This window comes from Peromyscus eremicus, chromosome 13, assembly GCF_949786415.1.
Source record: "Peromyscus eremicus chromosome 13, PerEre_H2_v1, whole genome shotgun sequence".
Lineage (NCBI taxonomy): Eukaryota > Metazoa > Chordata > Mammalia > Rodentia > Cricetidae > Peromyscus > Peromyscus eremicus.
The window spans coordinates 41,701,817-41,716,956 of NC_081429.1; the positions used below are offsets into that span (position 1 = coordinate 41,701,817).

At 37.0% G+C, this 15,140-nt stretch overlaps 1 protein-coding gene across 5 annotated transcripts in view; it reads left to right on the forward strand.

Moving 5' to 3' along the window:
- The window catches only part of Ikzf2 (IKAROS family zinc finger 2), a 156,011-nt gene that overhangs the window by 99,362 nt on the left and 41,509 nt on the right, over positions 1–15,140 (forward strand). For 3 of the 5 annotated variants that reach the window (XM_059278299.1, XM_059278300.1, XM_059278304.1), the window contains 2 exons: positions 3,562–3,828; positions 10,982–11,149. In XM_059278299.1, coding sequence (XP_059134282.1) covers positions 3,562–3,828; positions 10,982–11,149 — 435 coding nt within the window. The remainder of the gene's footprint in view (positions 1–3,561; positions 3,829–10,981; positions 11,150–15,140) is intronic. The other 2 variants (XM_059278302.1, XM_059278303.1) reach the window with 1 other exon arrangement.

Genomic DNA, 15,140 nt, shown 5'->3' on the forward strand with positions numbered 1-15,140 from the left:
CTGAGTGTAGGTAGCCCAGTATGCTTATTAAAGAAGCTTATAATAGAAGATTGTTTGGCTGAGAAGTCATTTTTTTTTTCTAAAGAGCTTCTTTTATAGTTTTGAATTACACAGTATGGAAGAACACATCAGACTTACATAATATCAAATTAGCTTCCGACTTATATAGAGTGAAATTAGCCTGTTTATGAGAACATATTCCTAGACCACATTGTGAAAATAAGTCCACATAGTGAAAGTTAAAATTCCAATTCCCAAAATTGAAAACTAAAGTATAATTAATATTATATTTAGTGATTGACAGTTGTATTAGGTTCACTATGCTTTAAACAATGATAGTCAGTCAGCTCTTTCTTAATGTGGAAATTTAAATTTATACCTTTTCCCTAACACTTGAATTTTATCATTAAATACTTAAAACATTATAGGTTGTCTGTCATAATTAGAAACATCTTATATTGAAAGAAAAACATACCATAGTTTTTTTGGAACTAGAAAGGCTTCTATTTAGTGGTAGGATTTAAAGGACATTTTATTTAATTTCCTGCTTCTTTAACATAGGATTTCAACTTTAGACACAGACATTAGAAATGAGTTATAATGGAAAATTTTTTGTAAATGGGCTACCATTTTGGGTGAAGTTTAGTGTATGAGGTGTATATTGAAACATGTTACATTTTACTAATTTACTATATAAGGAAAGCAATGGGACACAGATTTACATATGATAAGCATGATTACTTACAGCATCGGTATAAAAAACCCATACTATACTTTATCATTTTTTTCTGTCTCAATTCCAGCAGAAATAAACATTCCCCCAGTGTTTGCCTCCATTATGCTCATCTAGGGAGAATAGCTCCTCACAAGGATATTTTAATCTGACGGTGTTTTTAAAAAGACATTTTATCTATGTCCATTGTTGTTGGGTTTGGATATCCTCATTGTAGTGTCCTCTGATATTTAAAATCAAGCTGTATTTTTTTATAGTTCCATTCTATTTTGATATTTGAAAGATCTATACTTTTATGCTAACAGTCTGAACATGCAGGCATATTTTTCTTGAGTTCTGAAGAGGAACTCTGGCAAGCTTCATGGTGGTTAAATGTGGCTTATCAAACAGTAGCTAATTCATGAATAAAATGGAAAGTCAAAATATTTGCAAAATACATCAGCAGTGCAGGCCTATGTTCCCGGGTAACGGGGAATAGGCCTGGGAGGAATTCTAGGGAGAAGTGTTCCTAATAGAGTATGTTTTTTGGAATATTTGCATTGCATAGTGAGGTATCTGGGGCAGACACCTGCAGTCTGAACGGAAGTAGTTATCTACGGTATTTCCAGCATGTTCCCCTGCTGGCTACAAACTGGCTTGTGTCATTGGTTGTGGAGTATTCTGCTTATGGCGTCACATTGGTCCTGAAATCATTTTAGATATTAGGGAGTTTGGGGTTTTGATTTTCAGAATAAAAAAAAAAAACATTTAAACTCAGTGAGAAAAGTTTGACAACCTGGTAGAAAAATGGGCAAATAATGTTGATGTACAGTTTTCAGAAAGACCATTTAAATTTATAACAGTGAAGTTTGTTCATACTTTTAAATGCCTGTAAAAATACAAGACTTTTCACACTGATCCTTCTGTGTGGATATCTATATATGTAATAGCAACAGAGAATGGATGATCATAAATCTCTGCTGATAGTCTAGATATATAATTTATTTTACATTTTAAATGGATTCAGATAGACTTCTAACTGTGAGCATTATGATCATGATTTCTTTAGAAGCAGAGACTGAAGGATTCTGAGCATTTGCTAAAAATGACTTAATTTTCTCACTCAATCCTTCATATTGTTTGTCTTTCTTTACAATGGCATGGAAACTATAACACAAAACAGGGCTGGAGGAATGAAATACATAATGATTTTAGTAAAACTAGTGAGTGAATACTGCTTGAACAGCTCCTATACATCACGAGGTTTGTGAGCAGGCTTGCTGGGGGGCGGGGATATGGTGTTGAGTAGAATATGGTCCCGTCTCTTCTTAAAAATCCAATAGGATCATATCATTTTCTAAATTGCTAGATTCAGTAAGGATGGCTGTCCCTTTGTGGATTATAGAGCAGTTTACATTGTGTAAGTTAATTAATCTTCACCAAAATCTTACAAAGTAACTGTAGCACCATATTGCCTGAAGAAAAAGAGAGATGCATGAGTACTGAGTTTAACAATTTAATGCTCAGATCAACCCTGCAAAGTGGAGGCATTATCATCTCCATTTTTTTTGGAAGACAAGGAGAAATACTAAGATGCTTAACAATTTAAGAATGTAAGTATCTCCACTCTTACCAAAGGTTCTGCCCAAACCTTATTCAGCAATTTGAATTCATTGCCGCTTTTCAAATGCACAATGTTAAGATTCATAGGTTAAGTAATTAGTTTAGGATTATACTGCTGGCACTCTGTAGCACACTGCTTCTGATTCGAGAGCTCTGCAGAGAGGGCCAGAGACACGCCATCATGATGGCACCCTGTCCTGGTAAGCAATAGTCATGAATCAAGAGTACACCACCTTTTCAGGAAAACAACTGTAGTAAACAGGGCATACAGGCAGGAACCATCTAATTTGTTATGTCGAGGAGCTTCAGTATGGATTCTTAAGAAACTTTCAAGATCGCGAGACCGAAAACCTGATACTAATTTAAAGCCTGCCTCTACTTTGTAAAAGGACTGAGCCATTTAGATCAAGGGCTGTGCTAACAGAATTCCAACTTTTCTGTGGGATGATCCAAAAACAGCAAACAGAAGGCATTAAGTTTCTTAACAGTCGCAAGTGTGTACATGAATGCTATGCTGTCACCGGCTGCTCTTTGATTTGCAGAGATCAGCGTTCAAGCGCTTTGGTTCACAACCTGGTAGTATGTTCCAGAGAGGACTATTTTTGTTGCATGTAGGAAACAAAAACAGGGTAATTTAAGATGGCAAGGTTTATGCACTTTCCCTCACACTGATACAGCTCTGAGCTGAATGTTTGTGTTTAGTCTGACTTGGGGACATTTGCCTTGACAGTGTGTCTTCATTGGTGACAGACGTTTGTGGGATTAAGATCTTGACTTGTTTCTTTTGCTCTGCGCAGAAGCAGGTTGACACAGGCACTCTGATGGGAAGCAGAGAATGTGGCATGAACGTGATTGTTCAATTAAGATGAGGTGTGGCTTAGTGGGTTAAGAAACTTTTAACCTTGCGTCTTCCACGCGTGCTTTTCATTCTTATTAACTGCAGTGAGCAACTTTAAAAAACACAAGAATTAGTTCAGGACTTGCATAAAAGCAATGTAGCTGAGTGAAATAAATGAGGAGGAGCGGAAGTCGAGGGTCCGTTGTTCACTTAGAGTGCTTCTGAGCGGTCTTCACTCTCCCCAGAGGCTCACTCCCTAGAAGAGCATTGCACACAGTGTGGATTGACTTAGTACATCCTTCCCATCCGCTCCGTAGAGTGACAGTGGACAGGAAAGAAAAGAGGGTAACAGCACGTAACAAATGTCTTCAATTCTTTTAAATTACAGCAAATTCTGTAAAGCTAGAAATGCAGAGTGATGAAGAGTGTGAGAGGAAACCCCTGAGCCGTGAAGACGAGATCAGGGGCCATGATGAGGGGAGCAGCCTAGAAGAACCCCTAATTGAGAGCGGCGAGCTGGCTGACAACAGGAAAGTCCAGGACCTTCAAGGCGAGGGAGGAATCCGGCTTCCGAATGGTAAACTGAAATGTGACGTCTGTGGCATGGTTTGCATTGGGCCCAATGTGCTTATGGTACATAAAAGGAGTCACACTGGTAAGCAGCTGAATGAATAACCTGATGACTGCCCGTGGCATCTGATGTTGATATTACCTGACATCTACTCTCTTTCCTTTTTATTCAGGGGTGGCAATGTGAAGTTACCTTTTCAGAATTCTGCTAGTATTGGATTGCTGGGAAGCAGAAAGTAGCCTGGGTCTTGACTTCCAGCCTTCAAATCTGAATAGCATGTCAGAAAAGAAGTTTGGGATTCAGTTTTCACAGTTCTTAATATAGCAATAATATGATAGGGGTTCAAAAGGTATAGGAGAATTTCACTGAGTAATTTAATCTTTTTATATTTGTATACCTATTTTACCATACCCATGGGCAGGTAATAGAGTTTGCTTCCTAGGACCTTATACTACAAAATAGCACTCACACATTTATGTAGGAATGAACCATTTTCACTTTGGTTAACTCCTTGAAGTATTGTTTCTGGTCAGTCTTTGCCGACCAAAGGTCTCTGTAGCAGGAGGGTGCTTTCTCTAGTTCAAGGCTGTCACTTTTAGTTTTCACTCTGGAAAGAGATGGTTAGGGTGAGAAAAGTCAAAGGATGGCAGGGATGTAGGTAGAAATGTGGAATTCTGGAATTAGGTGAGGAAAGTACCTGTGGATAATTTAGTATATGCTGTCACGCATTGAGAGATACAAGTACTTCATAAAAACAGGCCAGATGAGGAGGCGACAGTGTTCTGTAAATTTCTCAAAGCTTTTGATAGAGGGACATAGGGAAAAAAGAAGGACAGGAGGGAAAGAAGGCAGGGGAGAGTAGGTAAACACAACACAATGAAGTTGTGTGTGTATTGTTTTAAGGGATAACAGTTAATTTTTGATGAAGTTTCAAGTTGAGCAGGGCAGGGTGGCATGCACCTGTAATCCCAGTGTTTGGCAATTGGAGGCAGGTGGATCAGAAGTTCAAGGTCATCCTAACTTATATAAAGTTTGAGGCCACCCTGTGCTACATGAGACTGTCCCCAAACCAAACAACAACAAAAATTTTCAAATCAGGTATAGTGGTACACGCCTTTAATCCCAGCACTGGGTAGTCAGAGGCAGGAGGATCTCTGAATTCAAGACCAACCTGGTCTACATAATGAATTCCAGGCTAGCCAAGGCTACATAGTGAGACCCTTTCTAAAAAAGAAAGAAAAAAAATTAAGGACTATGTTTTCTACTAAAATGTGATAGTATTCTCCAGTAAAATATTAATAATGTTCTCAGTTTTAAAATGTGATATTCTTTTGAAAGAATGAGAAATCACATGGAAGAAATTTATTTTAAAATTTTACTTCTAAATAATCAACTTAAAATTTTTATTCTAAAATATGTGCTATAATTATACATTAAAGCATTTTTAGTTCAGACCTCTCATGACACACACTTGAAGAAAATCAAGTTGTCTAACTTGTGTCTCTTACCTGGAAAAGGTCACTAGTGAGGCTGGAACCATGTTACTCTGATTTCTAGGCTAGTTTAATTCCAACACACACAAGTGGAATGTTACTATACCAACAACTTATTATAAAGTGTCACTATAAACTAAGGCTGATACTTTTTATATTACAGTAGAATTTTCACATTCAGATTAATATAATCATATCATCTACTTTCCAATGTATGCATTTTTATAACTATAACAATTAGCAGTTTTGCTTTGTTATGAATATTATTTTAAAAGAATGTCATGTTTAAAAATGTTTATATCACTAATGAATTTTTCCTTTAATATTTTAAATGTCTTGGGAAAAGTTAAAATATACCAAGCTTTGGTTTCTATTCCATAAGAAAAAAAGGACAGGACTATAAAATTAATCTACTTTTATTCCATGCTCATGAAATAATACTGGCTGAGAAAAGGAGTTTACAAAGCTATGTTTATTATTATGTTAGAGTGAGTGTCTTGAAGAACATAACACCGATTTAAATGAGTAATTTTCATTTGAAATATTAAAAGAATTGAATTATCTTGCAGTTGAATTTTATTTACTGATAAGTTTAAGACTAAAGTTTATGCTAAATATTAGTTTGGAAAGATTTTTAATAAATCTTTTTTGTTAGAAAAATTCAAAGAACACTAGAACTGTCTCTTGAAGACTTAGTTTTAATTTATATTTTTTGTATCTGTTGTGAAATTCATTTTTTAATAAAATAATTCAACACCTACTCCACTTTCCACTATGTATTTACAACGAAAGTGGGATGGAATTATTTAAACACTGAAAATGATGTCATTGGTATAGGACTTGTTTATAAATCACTACACAGATTTGCACACATCTTAGAATATGAGACTCACTGGTAAGGGCAAGGAGAAAAAACCCAAGCAACCATTTAAAGTTCACTCAATAGCACCAACTCCATTGCCTTACTGACCTATTTTAAAAACTAGAATTCCTTCTTCAGATCTGGGAGACTTTTGTAATTTCAATAGATATTCATAGAGGAACTTAGGATGCTGTGACACTCCGTTAGATATGGCATCTTCAAATAGGACTTGACTATGGATTTCTGATGACTTAGTTGATTCCAGTTGATTGTCATGGTCTCAATTCTCCTGTAATACTGTTGGTGACAAGCTTCTTTGTGTTTCTTTAAACTTAATGTAGCAATGTATAGTCAAAATATAGTCTCTAACCAAGTGTTTCTCTGTAATAGTAGGAACTACTGTCTTCATTAGAGAGTTTCCCACTCTTAAAAAAAAATGTATTTGTGGCTAAACAAAAGCCGCTCATTGTCTTAAATCCTTTGTGAGGCCCTTAGGAAGCTCCTAAGAGATCTAATGTACAATTGACAGTGAATAAGAATGTATGTAACCACCCAATTTCTTCCAATTACATGAGGTATCAGATCTGCTGCACCTTGCTTCTTCCTCTTTTGTTCTCTACTAAAGTGCCAATTCCAGTGTCTTTTAATGGCTGGCTGTCACTTCGTTGGCATTGTCACTTTAGTAAATAATCAGGTAATATTTTCATCAGATACTCCAGGCACTCTTCGCTGGGAGTATAGGTACAGAAAAACAAACAGCAAACAAACAAACAAATAAATAATTGTAGAGACTCAATTCACATGTGAACATGAGTATGTGATAACATTATAAACGTAGGCAACCCTTCGGTTTGCTTCTCTTTAGGATGTAGCTCTCTTGTCTTTGTAAATTACAGCATTTTCTAGCCACTCTCGTGCTCCAAGGCTCTCTAACGTTGGTTGTTGGCTTTCTAGCCCAACACAGGAACACTGTCTTGTCTTTGAGTCACAGAAGCAAACTGGTTCCTGTTCATTTACATGCCATTTGAATGCTTAAACACATTTTGGATGTGTTTGTAAAATTTTATCAATTACTGAAATTTCATTTCTCCACAATAAAAAATGATGTATAAACTAATTCAGGCAACCAGTAAATTGGTGGGCTTGTGTTTCAAGAACAATACCATCTTAGCATGATGGAACACACCTGTAATCCAGGGAAGCGGAGGCAGGAAAGAGCAAGAGTTTGAGGCCAGTCTCTGTTACAGAACAAGTTCAAGGCCAGCTGAGCTTCCTAAGACCATGCATCCAAAAGCCATGAAACACAACATAAACCTATAATCAGGTTTAAAATGGATGCGAGGACTACTATGACCACATCTCAATTAATTTTCTTTATTGTTAGTCTAGTCTTCTGTACCCACCAGTGGGAAGATCACTTGTCACAAATACAATAACCTACTTTGGTTTTGAATTGGATTGCTCTACAATATTAGTACTGTAAGCAAAGAATCTGTGAGGTTGTTAAAACTTTTTTTCCATTTGTATATGAAGAACATAATACTTTATATAAAATATAAACTGACTCAAAAAGAGCCAGCTGATTCTCCATTTGGTTTGAAGAACAAATTAAAATAATTATGCATTGTTTAAAGCCCTCATGACTATATGTCATTGTTTTGTACTTATATAGAGAAAAAGTAGGTAATTTTTTTACCCTAAATTCAAAATAATTCTACCTGTATGTATAGGCTGGGAAATATTCCACAACATTGAATATCAGGATTCCTACAGAATTGTAAAAATTGAGTCAATTAATTTTTATTAATTAACTATACATGTGTTCATACACATACATACATACATACATACATACATATAGATAGGTAGATAGATATACACTCTATTGAAACACTCCTAGAATTTAGTTATGTATACAAAGAACAGTTAATCTGGTTTATCCTCTTCTCTAATAGTAGTGGTATTGAGAGTATTACTCTAATTGTAACTTCAGTGTTGAATGCAATAAAACAACTATGTCGTCAGAGTGCTATCTAGTTCTAGATAATCAAGGCACTAAGCATAGTTAAACAGATTTCATACTAAAATGAATAGAGCCTGGAGCTGACAGCCACAGAGCAAACTGATGGAGATGTCATAGTGATTCACACCAGCATTTCTCAAAGGTGGATCTGGTTGAAATCGGAGTAGCTTGTTGCTAGAGCCTTTTCTGTTATCAGAGAAGAGCTACTGTTTAAAGCACACCTAGCCTTGTTCTTTACGTCTCATGCCTGTGGACACGGAGTCCTCCTTATACACCCAGCAACAGAGCCATACCAGATGGACATGGAGCTCATCTCATTGTCCACCCCTCTATGAGGTGTTCTTAGTAAAAAACTTCGAAGATACCTGGAGTATTATTCTGTAAATGTTAACACGTAGTTACTCCATCTTTACGTTCATAAAACTTGATTAGGTTACCTTAAAATTAGTTTTAAAAGTTCTTTTTAAAAGGGGTTCCCCTTTAATATTATTAATATTTTAAATGCCGAATTAACTACTTTAATGTAGAGATTAAAACCACCCATTCAAAGATTATAAATGATTTAAAGACAGTGTAAATCAGCTTGCTGCTAACGCAAACATGATTTCAAAATTTTCAACAGACGTACTAATTTGAATTCTTTTTAAAGTTATTTTGTGCCAGTTTGTCACTCTCCTAGGAGAAACTTACACAGAAAGAGTCCAAGAGTAAAATCGAACAGTTGAAGTAAAAAGTACAATTTATGTTTGCTGTCTTTTTTATTCACAAAGCTACTTTGTTGAAGTATCCCTGTCTTTCCTTTTATTAAAATTCCACGTCAGGGTGGAGAGTAGATAATTATGATTTTAAAGTTGCACTCTGTTATTTCCTTGGAGAAAAGAATTTCAAGGAATCAAAGCTATATTGTGTATGTGTATGAAATTTAAAAAGATCTTAAAAACTTAGGTTTAAGAGCCCGGCATCACAGCACACACCAAAGAACAAGCCTTTGGGCACTCTAAGGCAAGAAAACTATGCATTCAACTTACACTGCAAGACCTTTCTCAACAAACAAAACAGAATATTTGATCAAAATTAGATTTTGGGGACAGAGTCTCAATCTGTAGACCTAACGGTCCTTGAACTCTCAGAGATCCCCTGTCTCTGCCTCCCAAGTGCTGGGATTAAAGGCATGCATCACCTCTCTCAGCCAGAATTAGATTTTAAAACTAAGTCATAAGACTTCTTTGAGACATTTTAGATTTTAACAAATCAAACTAGTTAAATAAAATTCGGTCTAAGCTAACTTTAATATGCTGAGTTTTTAGCCTAATGTCTTTCTTAGGACCTTTTGTAACTTAGCTTTAAAAGCTCCATGTTTGTTTTTTTTTTGTTGTTGTTGTTTTTTTGTGTTGATTTTTTGAGACAGGGTTTCTCTGTGTAGCTTTGCGCCTTTCCTGGGACTCACTTGGTAGCCCAGGCTGGCCTCGAAGATCCGCCTGGCTCTGCCTCCTGAGTGCTGGGATTAAAGGCGTGCGCCAACACTGCCCGGCACCATGTTTTTTTTTTTTTTTTAAGAAGAAAAAAAATGCCATGCACAAACCTTTTGGTACGTACATCATTAACTTTCTAAAGGAATGAATGATGTAGAATCCAGTATGTACTTGATCTTACCTGGTTTTAAATTATTTAGGTTTTGTAACAAAACTGTGTGACAGAATGTAACAGTGGCAGCTGCCAGAAAGTGATGAAAGCTTATCTGATTTTTGCTCCCCAGCTTTCTTTAATAGAGAAACCCTGGGTTTACATTATATAACAGGCCAAATATGTTCTGAGGTTCACTTCACTGCCAATATAAATATTCTAGCCAAAGACCCAGGAGCATGACAATTCAGTGTACCAATCAGGAAAACTGGAAATTGTACCTGTCCTGTAACAAATGCAGAAAAGGTTCCTTTCAACTGTAAGGAAGTGTTTAAGCTTGGTTTTCTCTAAACTTTGAGCTTTAGGATGAGATATTTTTGCTATATATTTATATGTCAGTTTGTCATTTATCTATGCTTAGAGACAAGCAAATGAAAAGTAAGAGTATTTTCGTCATAGTTTGATAATGTTATCCATTTGATTGTGGCAGTGTTACTGACTTCTTGCCTATATGGATTTTGTTAATTTTGATAACATTGGTAACTACCAGTTGAGGGTAATAGACAAAACCGATAATGCAGGCTTACATAATTTTTTAACAGCTTCACTGATAGAGAACCATAAGAAAAGATTCCTCTTCAACAGATGTTTTTCACAAAATAATGTGCAGAAAATATCTGGAAATAAAGTATTCTTTGGATTCTCTCAGGTATACTGGGGATTTTTGCCAAAGGTTTCATTAATGGCCAAGAGACCAGGAGTTCTTCATCTCTATCCAGAGATTTCCTTTGTAGGCTTTGAAGGTTTATTTGTTGTTTATGCCTGCTGTGGTTCAGATCTCAGTGCCAGTATTGTCAGATACTTTGCCATTTTTGACTTCTGGTTCTTCATTCCTAAATTTAAATCAGTACTTCCTAAGCATTAATGGGATGTGAGGATGATTGTACTCTATGGAAGTCAACGGTCAGCTGAGTGGTGACAGCTGGCTAGCTGTTGAGCCACTGGTAGAGACTCTTATTGTTCCTCTCAGCCAGTGACAGGAATCTTGTCAAGTTTATATTAAATGAGGAAATGACTGCTTGACTTAAAGTTTGAGAACTTAGTGTGACCAGAGAGATCTTCTAGGAGAAAGTATGGACGATGTCCATTGTGAGCCTAGGGAATTGTCTGTGGTTAACTGGCTGGCACATCGTTCCCTCACAGTAACCTGCTTGCTCTTTCCCACTCTGTCTTCAGGGGAACGGCCCTTCCACTGTAACCAGTGCGGAGCTTCTTTCACCCAGAAGGGCAACCTTCTGAGACACATAAAGTTACACTCTGGAGAGAAGCCGTTCAAATGTCCTTTCTGTAGCTATGCTTGTAGAAGAAGGGACGCTCTCACAGGACACCTCAGGACCCACTCTGGTAAGTGTCACCAAGTCAAAGATAAAGTCAAGAAGGTGTTCAGCATTACCTTAAGTAGCATGTAGCCGTGGCCTAGAGAGCCTTGTATGTTATTAGTGGCATTTGTAGGATACACATGGATCTTCAAAGATCAACAGCCGTGAAAAAAGGACACTGCCACTAAAGATTTTGTTGCAGCTAGAACATAAATTTTCTTTAATTTTTATAATTATCAAAGTAGTAATTATGTTTAATCCAGGGTTACTGGAGCCTAGGGAAATGTCACACTTACTTTCTGAAGTTTCCAGAAAACATGAAAGCTGTAGAGTTTCTTAACAGTCCAGTAGTACTCAGGCTTAGGTCTCAGTGAGCAATCAAATATTGTTCTTTTTAAACTTGAAAGTACTTACTCATTAGAAAATTAACTGTTGGAGGAATTTATATTTCATTTAACTCGCCTTATTTTGCTAGCTTTTAAACTGTACTTATTGGGAAAGATCTGAACATTTTTATCTGCTTCATAAATGATTTAATGATCTAGAATGTTTGATGTGCTAAGACAATACTAGCTTAGCAATATATAAATGAGGAAGAATAGTCAGAAATCGGAATGAATCTCATCTGATTTGAGCATGAACTGCCATTGCTGAGAAATTCAAGGTAGAATATTATAATAAAATACTTTCAGAGCAGTTGTATGTGCTTTGTCTATAATGACATGTTAAATTTTAATTTTAATGTGAAGATCTGAGAAAGTGATATTCTCATGTACATTGACAGATTGTAATTCACAGCACTGGAATGTGGGGCAATGTTTAAGCATTATTAGCCTTCTTTACATTGTATTGCTATCATTAAGGCCAAACTTCATTTTTTAAGATAATATAAATTATAGAAAGCAATTTTAAACATTAACTATTAAATTTGGGACAGTTATAAAAGTTAAATTAACATGCATATGAAAACAACATGTTCTAAGAATATATTTTACTTTCCTAACTCAAAAATAATTCATTTATTTACATGTCATGTATTTTTTGAAAATTATGCTACTCTAGTTAACAGTTACAGAGGTATTATTTTATTATGAAAAGTATCATAAGTTGAGGGGTATTTTGAAGAGATACCCATATTTCCATCAGCTTTCTATATATTCTAACTCATTGAAGTGTTACTGAACTAAGGACTGTGTACCTCATAAGAGTTTATGGATATGACTTTTTGCCTTACCTTCATACAACAATTGTAAACATCTTAACCTCTTTGTTCTCAGACTCATGTCTTCTTTCTGTGGACAGGGTATCTTTAGGCCATGTTGCTGTATCCATAGAATATACTAAGCTGTGCCTCAATGGCAGCCATACAGGAAGCCTTCCAGTGGTAGGCCATTTACCACTCCACTTAGCCAGCAGGTAGTGGCTGGTGGAACGTGAGGAATGTGGATGAATTCTCTAGGTTTGAGTTGGTCGTATTTCTTTCTGTTAAATAATTTTCTTGTTGAAGGTAGTTTGATAAGGGATATCATGGTAGTTGGTAAGATGTTCTGTTAAATCCACTCAGGAAGCAGCCTAGGAAGCAATGGGAAATCCTCCTTAAACATCTTTCAGTCCCTATGAGGATAGATATATCCATTTTCTGTATTGTAAGGAGTCCAGTATAACCTACCTGACTCCACTTGCTGGTTGATCGCTTGGGGAGTAACAGGGACTCAGAACTGAAAAGTTCTGAGTCCAGCAATGGTAGTAGCTAAATCAGTTACAGGGTAGGGAGCACATGGAACTGAGTTCACAGTGTCTACCTCTGCTTCTGTTATCATTTGAACATGGGTCCATTGATCAGACACTAGGGTGGTAAGGCAAACACTTTGTTGTCTATGGATGTCTTACTTTGCCCGAATTACTATTAGCCTTCTCCACAGTGGATTCTTTTAAGAAGAAATTAATGTAGGATACCATATCATCATATTTCGTGTCAATTCTGAAGGGTACATCTATATAACTCTCCATAGACTCCTAACACCAATCTTCTATTTTGTTGGGCATATGGCCATGACATGTGTCATTTCCTCAGACTGTCTCTTCTGCCATACACAGTTTACAATCAAGATGACTTGTTAAAATCCCGGCTGCTGAGGAATCTCTTTTCCACTCTGTCAAGGCTAGCTTCTCTAAACACGGTTGTCATAGCGAGCACCAAGGGTTATGCAATTCATTTGCAAACTAGCCCCACAGCATTTCCTTCTCTATTAGCTGTTCATTAATACCACGCCACAAGGTGATTGATGTAGGTTGAAGGAGACAGATTGTGGAGTAGCAGTTGCCATGGACACCCGAACCACTTGCTCATGAAGCATGTTTGGGATCTCCAACTGCTTGGTCCAAGTTCATTTAGTGGTGAAATGCTGTTATATCCCTCTTATGTTATATGATTTTCAGATAATACCTAGTTCATAGTGTGTGATTTGGGATAGCATAATTAGCATCTACTAGCAAATTAAGAGCAGCCTTTTAAATAGAGAATAGCTCTTGGTCAATGATCTTTATACAAAACCGTTAGAGCTTAGCACGCTGAGCTCTACCTGACAAAGATGTCATATAGCACCTCTCCTTGCCATCAGTTTTTCTAGAAATATTGTGTGTGCTGGATCTTAAAAAGCCAAGGCTGGAGGGAGCTTTCATCATGGGAGGTATATTGCAGGCCCCCTTTTGCCCCAGGCTCCTTTCAAAAGTGGCACCCTGGATTATTTAGGGCATATGTCAAAGCAACACACTCCAGTGTGGCCTCTGCATCTTTTAAAATCCAGAGACCAAGTTTTGTGAAATTGCAGGTTACAGAAATTTATCACAAGATCTGTTTCAGCAAACCCAGACCACTGGGCTCATAATATTTCACCAGAATGTTCATGGACTCTAGGGGAGTCTATCCACTGCCTTCTAGCATTTATCTTAGGACAGGTCTTGGGATGCTTGTTGCTTACTGGTCACCAAGTCTAGCTTGTCTCATGTAGCTAACGATCAAGATTTCTCCAGACTCTATTATGGTGAGGAAAGGTCAGAGTGTGAAAGTATGGTGTCCCTACAGGGAGAAGGCACACTGCTTCCAATGAACTCTGGTGATAAGAGCTATTTCACAAAGAAATCATGTTAGTACTTGAGAATAGTAGCTGTGGTAAAGACTTTAGGGTGAATGACACTGGATTTTGGTGTTATGGTGGGATTCAGTCTACATTCATCCTCAGGCCCACCTTCACAGTGGTTTGTCCTAATAAACAGTTTACTAGTTGTATAACATCATTCCCTACTCCAACTTTTTCCATATTCTGATAGTGTCACTAACATCTGTCATTCACCCATGGATGCATTGTCCCTTCCCTGTCATTGCTCCATGGCCAGGAACTAGTAGTTTGGGTATTGCTCATTTTATACAGCAGTACCATTCCAGAGCCCTTCAAATCAGCCTTTTGGGTTAGTCTTCAGCATTATTTGCTCTAGGCTTAGGTAAACAATGGCCTTTTAAAGCAGATAAACTCTCTCAGATCCCACCTTTGTTTGACTGGAGCATTTAAGGCTTTCCTCTTGTCCTTTCATTCTGTGCGTCCCTTAGAACCATTAAAACTAGTCACAAGATAAGCTTTACTCTCTCTTCCGTTACTGTACCTGTGTTCTCATATAGATGCCACAGTTTCCCAGTGCTTACCCTATGCCACATTTCATTCCATGCTACGAGCAGCAACAACACCTTGCTAAGGCTTTCCAGTATCCCACCAAGGTCTAGCTCTTTTTAACTCTTTTCAAGCCTTGACAACAAAATCAAATTCTATTTTGACTGATTGGACAGCCTTAGGCCATTATGCTACCATAACTCTTGCTGTTCTAATGGTCCTGACTGTAAACAATGTAACACTCTGTGGGGACCATTCAAGGGTGGATATTTGCAAGAAAATGGTTAGACACAGGGCCTGCCCTACGGAAGCACTGAAGCCAGCTCTTTCAGGGTGCTGTTTATCCCACTA